This window comes from Falco cherrug, chromosome 5 (assembly GCF_023634085.1).
Source record: "Falco cherrug isolate bFalChe1 chromosome 5, bFalChe1.pri, whole genome shotgun sequence".
NCBI lineage: Eukaryota > Metazoa > Chordata > Aves > Falconiformes > Falconidae > Falco > Falco cherrug.
Window position 1 is genome coordinate 39,262,891 of NC_073701.1, and position 15,935 is coordinate 39,278,825.

Below are 15,935 nucleotides of genomic sequence, written 5' to 3' on the forward strand. Positions count from 1 at the left end.
GGTGCAGAAGCTTTTATTCGTAAAATACAGGTTTTAGTTGTGGTTTTTTTAATTGCTTGTTGTTGGCTGAATTTACATAGACTGACACTCAGTGCTTTTTTGATTTAAAGAACGAAGTCAAAATTTCTTAGTGACTAAGTATCCTTTATTGGCAGCGCTGGATGCACGGGGGATCCTTCCGCCTAATGTGCATCCAGCGCTGCCAATAAAGGATACTTAGTCACTAAGAAATTTTGACTTCGTTCTTTAAATCAATCTGGCGACCCAGGTGGGACACCTCTCTGCCGGGCTGTAGGACCCGCTGGGGACAGGACTCCCCAGGGTACCCCCAGGATTTCCCAGAGGGACTCCTTGACTCAACGGATCACTGCGGCGGCAGACAAGGACCCCATTGCTGTAAGTGACGGTATTCTTTATTTTGGTTTGTTTGTTTGGTAGACCAGTCATTTGGAACTGCCCGTAAGTCAAAAGTTAAACTTCTGCAGGGTGGTGTATACTTTTGTGGCTAGCACCTTAAGTATACGTTTGGTTTTGTTTGATTTTGTTGGCATTCAGTTGCCATTTGGAGCCTGGCAAGTTTGCTTATAGGGCTCGTTTGGTACAGTCTCGCTTATTCCGGTTTTCTGACTTACGGTATGTGGAATTTGACTCTGTTTATAGCCAAAATCACAACAACTATATTCTTGGTAATAATAGTGGGTTCTTGGTGTTGCTGTAGAGAGATACCTGCATGCTGCATTTTGTAAGTGTTAAGTGTACTCTGTTAGTGTGAAGTGGGAAAATGGGAGGAAAACAAAGTGGTGGAGTTTTAAAGAAAAGCCCTTTTTGAGTCATTGAAAGGATATTGGAGGATCCGCTGGTGGAAATGTGAATAGGAAAACATTGATAAAATATTGTAATCAATGGTGGCCCCTTTATAAGCTGGAATGTGGAGAAAAGTGGCCTTTTAATTAATAATTATAAGGTTATTAATAATTGTTATAATCATTTATGCTGGAAATGTGAGAACATTTCTGTATTAAGTATATTATAAATGTTGGTATGTGGTTATTGTCTTGAACATCTGAGGGGTGAATGTGAACCTCTATATGTTTTAAAGTGTATATGGTGTAAAGAATTATTGTATGTATGGTGGGGACAAGAAATTGAATGCCCTAACTGTAAGGTTTGGATGCCTTGGGATAAGAGAGAAAGCTGTAAGTGAAATTAGAGTGGCCTGCTGTAAGTGAAATTAGAGTCGTCTGTGGCTGGGATAGGGATTGAGATAACGAAGTGGTGGAATAGTAAGAAAGAGTCTGTTGGGATGTGTTTTAAGTCACTGGAAGGAAATGGGGGGGGGCTGCCTGGGAGAAGTGTGAATAAGAGAACTTTGGTTAAGTGCTGTAATCAGTGGTGGCCCCTGTATAAGTTGAGGGATGGAGAGACATGGCCCTTAAACGGGACACTGAATTATAATGTTTCATTACAGTAAATGTTATTCTTGAGGTGAGAGGAAAATGGGATGAAGTAATGTGGGCTGATATGTTTCTGTGACAGGAGGAGTGTGGGATTAACACCACCTGATCTTTGATTATGGCTCTAGAAAAGGACAGGAAAAAAACCTAAAAAACAACTGAGACCTAAACTAGAAAGATGTTCTGGTTGAAATATTTGTGTACAAAAAAAAAAAAAAAAAGAAAAAAGAAAAAAAAAAGAGAGCTCAGGTTGTGGTTCCTTCTGTGGAGCAACCAGAATGAAACAGGTTGTAAGATAAAAACTTGTACTAATGTGTGTAAGATCTGAAGCGGGAGGGGGGTGGGGTGGGGGGTTGGAGAATCAAAGACTGTGTGAAAGTGTTAAAGTATTGGAGTGAGTTTGTACAACCCCCCCGTACCCCCTCGAAGGTGCGGCTGGGCTGTGGGGGTTATTGGCATAAAAACTAAAATAAAATACACTCTGTAGTAGTTCTACTGATGTAAATCTGTGTGTTTTACCATGACAGTGACTTGTTATGGGGTGCACAGATGAAACTCTGCATTGACAACAAAGTACAAGGAATAAGGTTGGTCAAGTGCCTCCTGCCACAATCAAGGGCAAGACTGGGTTGGCCTCTGTATTTGCCACCAAGAAGAATCTTGAGCTCTGCTGTTGGCTGCAACCCAGTAGGCGTTGAGCGGTGGGAACATATGCCATGCCAGACCTTGATGTGAGGAGTGGCCCCCTCCGTTATAAGAGGGTCATCCAGGAAGGAAGAACATAAGATGACCCATTGAGGCACTGATCTGGAAATTGGAAACCGCCTGGCCAACCATGAGGCCAGACAAGTAGCAGAGGAGGTAGGAAAGGAGGAATTATCCTTAATACCAGATGGTAAAATCCAAACTATAAGTACAGATCAGGAGCCAAACTATTCTAAAGAAAACTTAAAGCTAATTCAGGACATGAATGATAAAATAAGTGGACTTATTTGAGGGATGGTCGTATAGTGGTACCATCCAATTTAATACGGACCACAGCCCTAACAGAACATAATAAGACACATTGGGGAGCTGATAATTTATATAAAAGTCTAAATCAGAAATTGATAGGGCGAAACTTGTATACTGTAATAAAACAGGTGACTCAGCAATGTGAATTGTGTTTGAAAATTAGCCAGGGCAACAGTGGCAAGCTGATTTTTCCAAACTCCCAAGGGGGGTAGCAATATTTATTACATGAATGGACACCCCAAGGTATCATACAGTATTATGCACCTGCAACTTGGAATCCTAATGAACTCATTAGTGGTGCTCGAGAACCTATCTACAATCTGAATAGTGTCATTCGTCTACAGGCTGTCTCGGAAATTATTACTAACAGACCAAGCAACTCAAATATGAAATGCAATTTATTAACACAGGATGGTTCTCGATTACCTGCTAGCCGAAGAAGGAGGTGTTTGTGGTAAATTAAATGTTTCCAATTGTTGTTTGAAAATTGATGACAATCATGAATTAGTTAAACAAATCACATATCCAAACTTGGAAAGACTGGAACATTGACTTGTTTTCCTGGCTTCCCAGGAGCCCCTGGGTAAAACGAATTTTATTTTATTTGTTATGTGGATTAGCCACCTTATTGTTTTTGCCATGTGCTGTTCCATGTTTTATAAGATTAATTCAACATGTTATAACTAACATGCAATTTGCTACTATGGTTTCACCCAATGGTGTTAAACAAATTTGAGTAGTATGCTGAAATGTACAGTTGACAATACAGATTATATAGTTAACACAATAACAATTTAATAACAAACAAGAATCTGGAAATACTATTAACAATTCATATAACAATGTAGGCTGATTAAAAATAAAAATAGAATAGCAAAGAAAGAAACCGCCAGGAAAGCATAGATGAGGATATGGTAACGCCTTTTATACTTTTCCACCTCCGCCATAAGTTCTTGACGTGTGACAGCAGAAAAATGCACCCTCTGCCTAAACAACAACAGGAAGAAAAACAAAAGGTTTGTTCCCCTTTCTAATGAACCATATAGGTTAAACGTTTTGAGAACACTCACCGTACAGAATGTTCAGAGGGGGAAATGTGCACTCTAGACCCTTCTTCCCTGGCAGGTGACGCGGTGGTCTGGTGGTGAGAAAACATTACATTGAAAACAGGGACCTGTCGTTTGACCATAGTGCCATAAATGTTACCATTAACAGACTTACCGGAGTGGTATGGTCAGGAAATGGGTTTGGGACTTCATCTGGACACGCAGTAGCCATTTTTTATCACACGAATGATCCGTGTATACCTTTGAACATGCACATGCGCATTTTTAAACCCCACAGAATGTATTAGAAAAATCTGGAAAGATTGCGCATGCGAAATGCTTATAGTCCGTCCAGTCATGATAGTGACGCATGTCAAAAAGGAATGTGTTAAGCAACTATAGTATTTGATTTTTGCTCTAAGTATTGGTTTAAGTTTTTTTTTTATAGGTTACCCAACCCTTTTGATTTGATTTGAAAACCCTGTGTTAGGCACCCAATAAATGTAATGAACTCCTCGACAGCCAGTAAACAACAAATAACAATTTATTAACAAACATGAACTAGAAATTGGATAATGGAATAACAATCCAGCAAAGTCTCATGTAATGCAAAAAAACCCCAGACTACTTCGCTCGTGAATCCATCACAGTCCTGAATAATGTCGGGGTCCATCTGTTCCCTCCATGGTAGTCTGTGCCTGGTCCTTGGTATTTCTCTTCACGAATTGACGAAGATGAACAGAAACGAATAACAAGTCACATGGTAACTTCGCTGGAGATCAACATTTTCCTTTTGTTTATATAACAGTCTCTCGCACTCTCCTTTGATATCCCACGCGTTCCACTGTTCAGGACGAATTGCGAGGAGGAGATCGCACTCTTCTATACCGGCGTGACCAAAAGCACTCACAGAAACACATACTGATGGTTACTGTAGTCATGATAATGCAAAGGCTGAACAGCAAAACCGTGCAGAGTGTGTCATCTCCTGCTCCCATCTTTTCAAATGGTAAAGATTGTTTGTGGCGAGACAAACAAATTGTTCCGTGATCCTCCTAGTCGAGGTTCAGGCTAACACCCTGACCAAAACTGCACAATGAAAAACGCATGCGCAGCCACAAATTGGACCCAACCTTAAAGGGGCATGAAAATTTAAATGCTCAGCTCCTGATTCTTGATTCTTAACGACAGTTAAACAAGTATTGGGAACAAGGGCTAGAGGGTTAGATCAACCAATCCAGTCCTTTTAAACCTGGTAACTATGTGTATATAAAGACTTTTTCAGGAAAACCTTTGGAAGAAAAATGGGAAGGACCACTGCTGCATTCACATTGAGTTACGTACACAAATGTAACTCAAGATGTGGAACATGATCTAGACCTATTAGGTAAAATTGAAAAGGAAACAGAATCAATTCAAGAAGATAATGTCAGAAGGTTGGCTGGGGAAAATTTTTAACAAATTGGGATGGAATCTAAGCTCTTGGATACAATCTATAATCAAAACTTTGTTTCTGTTACTGATTGTCTTTCTGATGATCATGCTAATATATGCTTGTTTGAAGAAACAGTTTATCAATAGAATTGCAGTCAATCGCATGATCATGAGAAAAGTACCAACCATTCCACCAAGATACAGTTCACCACCAAAATATGCTGAAACAACTGCTATGTAAATAATGCGAAAGTATTGAAATAATTTTCAACACTTTCAAAGGGGGGAAATGTTACAGATTTGCTAAAATAATTTTAATAGAAATACAGAGGAATAAGAAATATATTCTAATGAAACTAGTAGTTGCACAACAAAAGTGGCTATGAAATCCTCTGTACAGCCCTGTACCAAGGCTAAGAACTTATATTTACTCAAAGAATGTAGTATAGTAATTAGCTCATGTAACCATAGTTTGTTGGAAATAATTAATGAAATAACTTATAAACAGGCCCCTTGTTAGAGAAAGTTAAAGAAAGAGAAACAGACTCCTCCTTTCATCAGTTACCTAGAGGGAGCGAGTAAAAGAAACAAGCAGAAGAAACAGATGGTCGACAAGGACATAAATTAGCTCAGACCAATAAGAGCACTGCAAACTTGCAAGACCATCAGATACCAGGCAAAAGGTGAAAAGTACACCATGAGGAAGACTTATGGCCTTCCTCTCAAAGACCACTGCCTACGTCCCGGAGACCCCTGCCCACAATTCTTGGAAGAATTTGCGCAAGCGCGAAGGACGGATAAGCTAATTAACATACAAAGCGAGAGTATGTTAATGATTTTTGGGAAATACTATGTTTATGCATGAATACTTAATGAATATGTATGAATAAGTTCTGTATGAGGTGCATGATTTTGGTGGAGCGATCCCCCATGCACCCAGCGCTGCTGAATAAAGATAACCTCCGCTCACTCAAATATTGGTAACTGATTCTTCAAATCATTTTCTTGATTTGAAGTGTTTCCATCACAGTTTCTTGACAGCTATTTTGTCTCTTACTGTATGAGCGGTACTAAACGAACAATGAAAATTTCTGTAAAAGAACCCCTGCTGTTAAATTGAAAGGCATTAATGTAATACCCATGGAAGTCAAAAAGTTGAAAATAGTGCAGTCCATAACAGTACCAGAATTTCATACCCTTGTTCCCTCACCTCTCTGGAACCACTGGGATTGATTGCCAGTTACAAATTTCCCTGACAACATACCAATTGCTTATTCAGGAAGCGTAGGAAGAGATGTGCCGGACATGTACAAGGGAAAAATACACTTTTAAGAACTCTGAATTAACTATTCACTAAAACACAAACTAATCTGTTAGTCATTTTTTGCTTTATAATGTCTGTTAGTCTAGTGACTGTTTTTTAAACGGCTAGAAAAAAAAAAAGAGAATAGAAGAAATTCTAGTTACGTAGAAGTGAACAAATTCAGATAAACATAGGCAATCCTTGGAGGATTGGTCAGCCAGGGAGCTGAACCAGCTGCTGCCCTGACTCGACTCTATGGAGATGTAAAGGTGGCTTTCAGTCCGCTTAAACCTCTTTGAAGTAATATTTTTGGTGTTGCTCTACTAAGGTACAGCAGGGAATCTCATCCCCACTCCTTACTGCTCTACTGCTCTTGGGCTGAGCTGAGCATTGCTTTTTTGCTTCAGGCTGAATCTGAAGGTAATATAACAAATGGTGAATTGGATCATCTCCTCAGCTGTATTACCTTCGTATCCATCAATCCTGAGCTTTGTCTGTTTTTGTCCCTGCTAGTTAAGTCTTTCTGCTAGAAACAAAAAATGTGTCATCACTACAAAATTCTAGGTTTTCTATTCACATTTTGAACAAAGCTAAAAAGTGTTGTTGATGTGTGCACAGCAAATTGCTAGTTAAATGGGAAAGCGTTAACAAGACTACAATTAGCTCTTCAGTAAGATTGGTAAATATAGAATTAGGCGTTCACTGAATCGCCATTTAATTAAGTGACAGTCACCTTGTTCAGCAAGTGTATTGTCTGCATTTACATTATAGCTGCATTACAAGCTTAATGAGTTTTTACTTAGTGCTTTGACTAACAATTTTAGCTTTATTATGTTCCAAACATTTAGGGTTTTTGTCTAAGGTATTTGTTAGTATCGTTGGAACTTCATCTTTACTGCAGTGCAGTATGTGTTACCGTTTACCTTGCCAGTCAGTGAAGGTTAAAAATGATGATAACCTCAGTTTACGCTGATCCATGCATCATTTTTCTCTGTACATCTATGGTGTCCCTGGCTTGCCTTGACTCTTTCTGAAAGAGCCCAAATCAAACCTTGCCTGCTTGAGGCTACAGACTTGAAATCAAGGAATTTAGGATGAGAAATCCCCTTCATCGTGGTGGGGTTTCTGTCTGCTGCTGCATTAGACATCTGTCTTTGTGCCCAGTGATCATTCCAGGAATGCCATTTCACTTCCTTGAGATTTTTCTTAATTGTAAACAATTTTTAAACTGTGATGAGTCTTTTTCAGCTTTTTACAAAGTTTGAGAGTTTTAGATTAATATTTACATTTTAAATCATGTAAAATTAGCTGTCCCAAAGTTGATAGGATTTTGGATAGATTGAAGAAAAATACTACACTGACTGCAATATTGCAGCTTACCATAATAGTTTTATGAACAAGTGGCAGACTAGAGTAACACAAACAAGCTACTACAAAATGAGTTGGCAACACTTAAATCTCCACCATAGGCATCCTGTTAATGCCCAATAGGTAATTATAGTATTGATGGTAATGTTGGATTACTACAGACCTTTTTCCTGTGTTGCTGTGGAAAATAATAGTTACTTTGATTGAAGACCTTACTAGTCCACTTCTCCATAATTCATTCCTCCCTCTTTTTTATTTATTTTTTTTTTTTTTGGTTATATATGGCTATCAAGTTGCTGTGGTCAGGGTCAAGAAGTCAGATCAGCAAAGAATGGGTATTTATAGCAGGAAATGGACTGAGTTCTTGAGGCTCTGGACTAGAAGCAACCAAAGTGCATAAATATGTGATGCATTGAAATACCATGGAGATTTGGAGTTGTGTAAGACTCATTCCTGTATGATTTGTCAGTTTGGATACAATGACTTTGGGACAAAGTAGGCTGCATCTGAATTCAAGTGTACGTGTGCATATTTAGCTTCAGCATTTTTGCAGCAGGCTCCTCTGCCCTTCTAGTCCTGGGATAAGCCCAGCCAGAACTAACTTGTCTGTTGCGCTTGCTGTTCTATATATGGCTTATGCACGTCCCATTTAATTCCTCTAAAAAATACACAGTTTCAAAAGCTGCATGTAAAATGTCATGCTTTTGTGCTTTGATAGAGCATTCCTCTGCTATTAAGCTAACTGTTTCCTGTTTGTATTTTTGTAGCATGGGATGTTTCTAGGAGCGTAGTTTGTGAAATGAGTATAGCTTCAGTCAAAGTATGCGAGAAACACTGTGCAGATTTATTTTGCTAAAAACTACTTGTTGTGTATTGTCGTAACCATGACACGAGACAGCCAGTTTCTCCTTCCTGTTGTGTCTGTAAATCCAAAGGATGTTAAAATCTGTTTTGAGGATGGGTTATGGGCGACCCTTTGAATTGTTCTTGCCACCACTGGTTTCACAGCCAGGTTACTCAAGAGCCTTCCCGTTGTTAATTGGAACAGCAGTGATTCAGCTTTCCATTCCTTCAGGATTTTTTTCTTCTGTCTTCTCTGTACCTTTCCTGTCATCTTCCTCATGCTGACGGCATTGTCTGAGTAGGCAATGCAAATGATGTGTTCCTACTTACTTAAAAAAAAAAAAAGCCTTTATTGTTAAAACTTATTTTAGTTACTCTTCCTTTCCGTCATCCCACTGTCTGATTTTGACAACAAATTATGTGAAGATCTGTTATTATCAAAGACGTAGTCCTTGTATGCACAGATAAATTAATATGCACAGTCACATTATGTTGGCCTCTGTGTGGCCTGTGTACAGGGTCACGTTAGGTCCTCTGTGTGGCTGAGTACGGAGGAAATGTTGAAAGTACTGTTGACAGCAAGATGCCCCAAGGGACAGTGATACCTACATGAAAAGATTCAGTTGCTTTGGAAGAGGATTCACAACTGCTAGTATCTTAAGTCCAGCTTTGTCCCAGACTTGGTGACACACATCTCAGAATGTACTGAGACATCTTGGTGACTTTTTTTCCCTAGGAAATGAGAACCTTAGCTGAGTGGAATGAAAAGAAAATCTCTCACTTGATTTCATAAAAGAGAGTTTGAGATATCAGTGCTACTGTCCATCACTTGTATAATTGCAGAAATGTGCAGTAGGAAGGAGGGGACTCTGGTCTGATTCCCTTTTTTGTCTAAGGAGGCTGACTCAGTGTTTCCCAGAGTGAGCTGAACTAGGCCGGCTGCAAGCTGGGGTAGGGCCTGGATTTGGCTTTTGTTGAAACTATGCCTTTGGGCAGCAAGGAGTGAAAAAGATACAAGTCAGAGAGAATGACCCAGTATGACTTTATAGCCCTATAGTAGGAGCACTTCTGTGGTTTTGGTCTTTACTCCGCGCACTTAACTCCATGTTATTTGTAATGTTAGGCTAATGTTATTTGTTCCACCAAAGATCTCACTAGCAAAACAAAAGATGTTCTCTCAAAGCTGTAAGGAAATTGCCTTTGCTTTGTTCTGTATTTGTATCTTGTGCTGCCATAGTTTTTATTTCTGATGTTTGTTCACAAACTACACATAAGTGTGTATGAAAGTATACGCATATGCATCTTCAACGTGTAGTTAGAATCCTGAGGTGTACTGACTAAATACTTTTTGCTGTCAAAATGTAAGAAATAAGCCTGTTTTTTACATCCATGCCTATGGATTTTTTTCACTGAAGCGTTCAGTTATTTTTAGTTCAGTTTAGTTCTGTTTTCTGTCCCTCAGTGTGTCCTTTTCCATCCTGCTGTGGCAGACTGTGCTGTGGTGGGCCAGGAGGATCCGCTAAAAGGACACGTCCCGTTTGCGCTGTGTGTACTGCGAGAAGGTGAGAGCTCGCTGGTGCTGATGTTACTAAGATTTGCAAAAGTTCCCTAAAAAGTAAAGGATATGAACTTCTTCACTAGATATAAAGACAGAAGAGGAGAAGATTTTGGAAGAGATTGTTGAGCAAGTTCGAAGTAACATTGGTCCAGTAGCAGCCTTCCAGAAGGGGGTGTTTGTAAAACAGCTGCCAAAAACACGCTCTGGCAAGATACCACGCTCAGCTCTTTCTGCCGTCGTCAGTGGGAAGCCATATAAGGTAAGCTGGAGATGCATTCTTTCATGAATTAGGCACACATGCACATCTGAAGACACAACATTATGGTTTCAGTTCTCTAGACCATTCTGCAACTGGTCTGTGACTTCAGGTAGCACGTTATATTTTGTTTCTACTGTAATTTAATGTTCCAGGGCTTTCCAGATACTTTCTTCTTGATTTTTTGAAGGCTATATTTAGAAGGTTCTCTGAATGAAGTTCTGTTTCACTGTTGAAGGCCCACAATTTACTATCCCATGCTTTTGTATATTCTTCCTTTTCAGGTAACACCGACCATTGAAGATGCCAGCGTGTTTAAACACATTGAAGAAGTGCTAAAGAAAAATCAAATGGGATAATAACGCTGGTAACAAATTACTGAAGTATACAAAGAGCCTTTCTGTTAGGAAATACCACGTTTCAAAAACTAGTAATGATTTGGGCTAAATTTTTTTAACTTCAGAAATTTTACTGTGTTCTTTACCATATTGTCACAGGCAATGAAGCATACTGAAGTCTCTGCAGGTTGTCATTATATGCTGGATATTAAGATTGCTAAGACTTGCAAACAGAATTCACACATTTCTATAGCCTTAAAAGGAAGGAGTCACTGGATTATCTGTCTCATATGATATCATGTAACCTTACATTTCAGTCCATTATTGTATAATGTGAACAGTAACTTGAGTTTGGCTAAAACAGCTTACAAAAAGTAAGCCTGAGGACAGCATAAATAGGAATTTGAATGTGAAAATTATTGCAGACATAAATTGTCCTCACTTGTAAACTATGAGCCTTTACATCTTTTAAATTTTTATAAATTTTATAATTAATTTTCTTGATTCCGGGGTATTTTTTTTGCTGAAGTATTTCTGCTATGAATTAGATTCCTATAGGTTTTTTACTCAGTAACTTTCTGAAGTGTCTTTTTTGTAGAATACTGGATAATTTTTGGCTTTCGGATCTGTGAAAATGTTGATTTGTCCATAGTAATATTCAGTAAACCCCATGTATTTTAAATAAAGACAGGCAATTTACACTTTGCATTTTCTGATAATTTTGTTGCGGTTTGTACCACTTATGATAAGGATAACCAAAATGTGCTTTTGCTGACATAATTAGGTGTTTCAGGTTCACTGAGATATATATAAGCAAGAAATTCAGCAAATACAGATACTAGGCAGCCCATTCTTGACATTACAGGCTGTTTCATAGTACTTACAGGATTCTCAACAAACGAAGGGATGGAGGATACATTCGCTGCATCCATTACTTCTCAAGCTGCAGGCTTTTAATTGAACAATACATTTAAAAATCCTTTTTAAAATACACATTCATAGAAAAGTTTAAAAGCACAGAAGTTACTCAAACTGGGCAATGCTTTCCAGAGGAGAAAACAGTAAGCAGTACGCAAATTCAGATGATGATGGTATAAAAGAGAGGTGTTCCACACTTTGGTGAAGCTAAGGTGGAAGTTAAGTCTAGACCTATTTTGCTATGTTAGTGTGTCCTTGAAAGAGTCCAAAAATAGTTATCTCCCATTGGATAGAGGTAAGGATGATAGGCCTCTTAAGTGACAAAATAAATCGGCAGATAGTAGGAGCTAGAAGGTGATAAGTGCTAATTAACATGAGCCAAACCCTGATGTTGCTTTGTGCCTGTGACTTCTGTAGTCAATGAGCTCTGTTAGTTACGTAGGAAATAAATAAAATGCGCCTGTGGTTTTTCGCCAGGGACTGCATGCAGCTGAGCCAACCATGCTGAACCAGGTTGTACAGTCATATAAACCAGGCTAGACTGAGTCTGTGCTGTACTTGTTTTTTTGCCAGATAATTGCATAACATAGCCACCTGGCTCAGCTGTTTGAGTTGAAAATCATAATCTGAACAGGGAGTCAAAAGCACTTAGAAGACTCAGTAAAGGCTACTGATGCTTTACAGTAGATATGCTAACTCTACACATTAGTGATTTATATATGGGAGTATATTTTGCTCCTCAGAGATGTCCTGGTAACTTTCCCAAAATACTTCTTATATAAGTTGCAATTTGTTGAAGGTATTATTTTCTTCTGGATGGATTATTCAAATATCAAGGCTTTAGTAGGAGGCCCATGCCAAATAACAGAATGCCTTGCAGAGACTACTGAGTGTTTTTTAGTTTCACAGTGCTGCAACTTAGCAACCTGTGCTGAACAGCTACAGGGCAAGAGAGAGATCTTGGGAGTTGTCACTGATGTTTTTTTTCAGTCAATGAGACACCTCAAGGGTCTTATCACAGAGAAACTGTAGCACATTCATGAGGTGCATAGCTATTACTTTTTTATACAGTGAAAGCTGAGATGTTGTGTATGTTTGCTGTAGTTATCCTGGCTGCTGCCATCATGTTGTAATTGCATAAGCAGGGAAGGGGAACTAATTAGTGAGAGCACAAGCCCTCTAGTAAAGATACTGCAAAAAGATGTCAGAGAATAATTTCCTAGATCTTGTATGGTTTACACAATGACATCTTATGTTCCTACACCAGTTTCTCTGTTTGTAAGGAAAGGTAACCTGTTTTCTAGTTTGGGGCTCTTTTTCTTTAAAGAAGAGAGAATTAATATCAGATATTTTTTTTTAAAAAACCCCAACAACAACATTAGTAATGGATATTTAGGCACTTACCTTTCTGAGGGGCTATTTGCTCATATTAATACTGACAATAAACAATTTTCTGTCCTCTGAACTGTTTGTGAAGAGCTTGAATAGTTAACATTCTTAATCCATGACGAAAATATTTGTAATAACTTCTGCTTTCTATGGAAGGCTGAGCAGCTTTTTTTTAGTTTTTTTTAGAAACCTCCCATGCCGTGCCCCCCCCCTCCCTTTTTTTTCTTTTTTTTTTTTTTTTTTCTTTTTTTTTTTCTGTTTTGGTGGGAATCATTTAAGGTCAAGACTGGGATAAAATAGAGGAGCAGAGTGGTCAGGTGTACTCACTCTGCTACTGATCTGGTAATGTGAAGAATTCCAGAAATGCCAGATGTCTCATTCATCAGCATTCAGAAAACCCAGGCAAAGAAAGCCACCTTATTGCAGAAGTACAGTATGGAAAAATAGTTGTTTTACAGGCATTGCTTTTTTTTCCCAGAAGCAGCCTTTTGCTGAGGAAATGTGATTGCAGATGCTTTGTCTACAGCTTTAGCTTTGTGCCAAGCTGGAGAAAGGGAGAAGGACACAGCTCTGGTGCTGCCCAACAACCTGGTTATACCAGCAAGGAAGAACAAGCCCCTTTAACAAGTGGTAGGAGAGCACTCATTTTCTTAATTTTTTTTTTAGAGAGGAGAAGCATGTAGGTAGATCTGAATGGTCAGGGGGTTATGGAAACTTGGCTGGAAGAGGCTGATGTAGTGATTGTTCCCAGCATACTGAAAGGGTTGGAGCTAACTAGACAACATTTAGCATGGCCATAATTTCTAGCTGTTGAGAGTACAGCTTCAGCTCACGTGGGGGACACAAGGATGTACTAGGAGATTTTATATGTTAGCATTAGATCAAAACTGTAGTCACAATAATAGTCTTTTCAATATATATTTTTAATTCTTTCGGTCTGTTTTCTTCTACTGTGAAATAAATAATCTGGGGGTGCTGTACTCATGGGGCAGGATAACTGCAGCTTTGGTTGCAAGATCTTGCTCGTTCTTTTCCTCAACACACCTCATTCCCCTCCGCCCCCCGAATTTGAGCGTGGGCTATGACAGTGCAGGCGGCAAAATAAATTCCATAAAATGGGAGCTGGCGGTTACAAGGGGAGGTGTGTTCAAATGATACCGCAACCACTCAGCATGGTGTTTGCAGTGCTTTACTTCGTGACGTTCTGGACCAAAATAATTCCAAAGGAGGCTGAGGGAGGAGAAGAAGGAGCATCAGCAATGATGTCAGTTAAGCCCGAGCAACTGTGAGTGAAAGAGCCGGTGTCTTTACAGAGTTGTGTGCTAACCCAAGCCCTCATAGCGTACCCATCAGCAAGTTTAGTGCTCCCTCTCGTGGCAGATTCTGACCAGTAAATCCGTCGTAACTCGTTAGTGGCAAAACGTGCTTGTGGTTAGCTATACGTATCTGGCATCCAAACTATTTTAATGCTACTATGTACCAAGCTTAATAGACTTATAAACACAGATAGCACTGAATTCTTTTTTATTGACACTGGGTGGGTGGGTGGGGGGGAATCTTTCACCATCTGATCAACTGAAGTTTGCCAAATGAAAATAGACAAAACAAATGTTTATGTACGTGCAAACATTGCAGATCAAACTGCTAAAAGAAATAACTAAAAGACAGGTCTTGTGCTAAGATCAAGCAGCAGAAAAATAGCAAATAGGTAAATGACTATTAAGTAGGTCTTACTTTGAAACTTCCCATTTAAACAAAGAATAAACAACAATAACACCACCAAATAAAGCCACAGCAGGTAATAGTTGCTCTTCTAAACTTTTATACACTATATATTAATCACTCTGTCTTTCAGTTATTTCCTCTGATAAAACTGACTTCTGTGAAGTCTCAGCAAGGCCATCTTGGCTAAAAGCGTAACATTAGACAGGAGCCTGTCTAATGCCCTGTTGTAATGAAGAAATGGTGGGGGTTGGCTTCTCTTTTCTTTTTCTTTGTTGAATATATCTGGAAACAAGAATCTGATTCTATGCACATATTAGATTTAATTTTCCAATGCTGGCTGGTGTCTGAAGATCCTGGAACAAAAAGGTGGCTCTTGGTAAAGCAAGATTCTTCTTGGTCCGCAGGTAACATAGAAGAAAGTTTTTGTTTTTTTGTATAAATCATGTTTTATTAAATTGCCTTTTTTTTCTTTTTTTTTTTTTTTTTTTTTTTTTTTTTTTTGTAAACAGTTCTTCTGGGTTTGTTTATTTGTTTTTAAGAGGTGAGCCATCATGGTGCTTCTCTATAGATAGCTAACATTTCCATTTTGTCTTTAGAGATCCATTTTGGCTCCAGTTCCAGGTTATGTCATTCTGTTATACATCATCAGAGGCAGGTGTTCACCTTTAAGTATTGACAGATTTTCTCAGTAGGAATATGTTGAAGCTTCTAACTCTGCTAAACATATTAATTTGACTGTTACAATCCAAAAACTGTAAAAATGGTGAAATGAAAAGATACAAACAGTATTATTGACACTGTATTGTCAAATGTTTGCACTGAGACCCCATGTACCATATATTTTATTTTTAAAAAATCATATTTATATCCATTTACATAAGACTTACACATTTTAAAAGAAATACATACACAGGAAATACATAAATGTCTAGTATTTTACAGTAAAACAGATGGAACAATGTAAAAATGAGTGGCTTCATTTGATAAAAGCTTTGGATGTGCACTACTGCCAAATTTCTGATGACAGAGATGCTGAGAGGAAAGGGGGAGGGTGTTTTGTTTTTCTTTTATTTTGGTAGTAATTTAGGTGTTTTTTTTTTTTATTCTTGTTTTAAACTAACCAATACATGAAAGGAACATCATAACTTTTTGTCTGATAATCTGTATGTGTTCTCTTCCCCTATTACCCTGTTCTTGCAGAGAGTTTTAATGCTCTTTTTTCCTAAGTAGTGGTAGTGCACTTCAGGTAAAGTAGAAGAAAGAGATGACATCTAAGAGAAAAAATAAAC

General features: G+C 38.5%; 2 protein-coding genes and 1 long non-coding RNA gene across 10 annotated transcripts in view; 2 read left to right on the plus strand and 1 right to left on the minus strand.

Annotated features, from left to right (window-relative positions):
- Positions 1 to 11,320, plus strand: part of ACSS3 (acyl-CoA synthetase short chain family member 3) — a 99,072-nt gene extending 87,752 nt beyond the window's left edge. For all 5 annotated transcript variants that reach the window (XM_055712057.1, XM_055712058.1, XM_055712059.1 and 2 more), the window contains 3 exons: positions 9,925 to 10,024; positions 10,104 to 10,279; positions 10,561 to 11,320. In XM_055712057.1, the coding sequence (XP_055568032.1) occupies positions 9,925 to 10,024; positions 10,104 to 10,279; positions 10,561 to 10,635 (351 nt within the window). In that variant the 3' untranslated portion in view covers positions 10,636 to 11,320. The remainder of the gene's footprint in view (positions 1 to 9,924; positions 10,025 to 10,103; positions 10,280 to 10,560) is intronic.
- Positions 11,321 to 13,172: 1,852 nt separating this feature from the next.
- Positions 13,173 to 14,675, plus strand: LOC114015334 (uncharacterized). Its single transcript, XR_003559191.2, has 2 exons — positions 13,173 to 13,551; positions 14,107 to 14,675. It is a non-coding gene; the product is annotated as an uncharacterized LOC114015334 (long non-coding RNA).
- A 1,047-nt stretch (positions 14,676 to 15,722) lies between these two features.
- PPFIA2 (PTPRF interacting protein alpha 2) overlaps positions 15,723 to 15,935 on the minus strand; it is a 352,026-nt gene continuing 351,813 nt past the window's right edge. For all 4 annotated transcript variants that reach the window (XM_055712395.1, XM_005437159.3, XM_055712388.1 and 1 more), the window contains one exon: positions 15,723 to 15,917. The gene's annotated coding sequence lies outside the window, so the exon portion shown is untranslated. The remainder of the gene's footprint in view (positions 15,918 to 15,935) is intronic.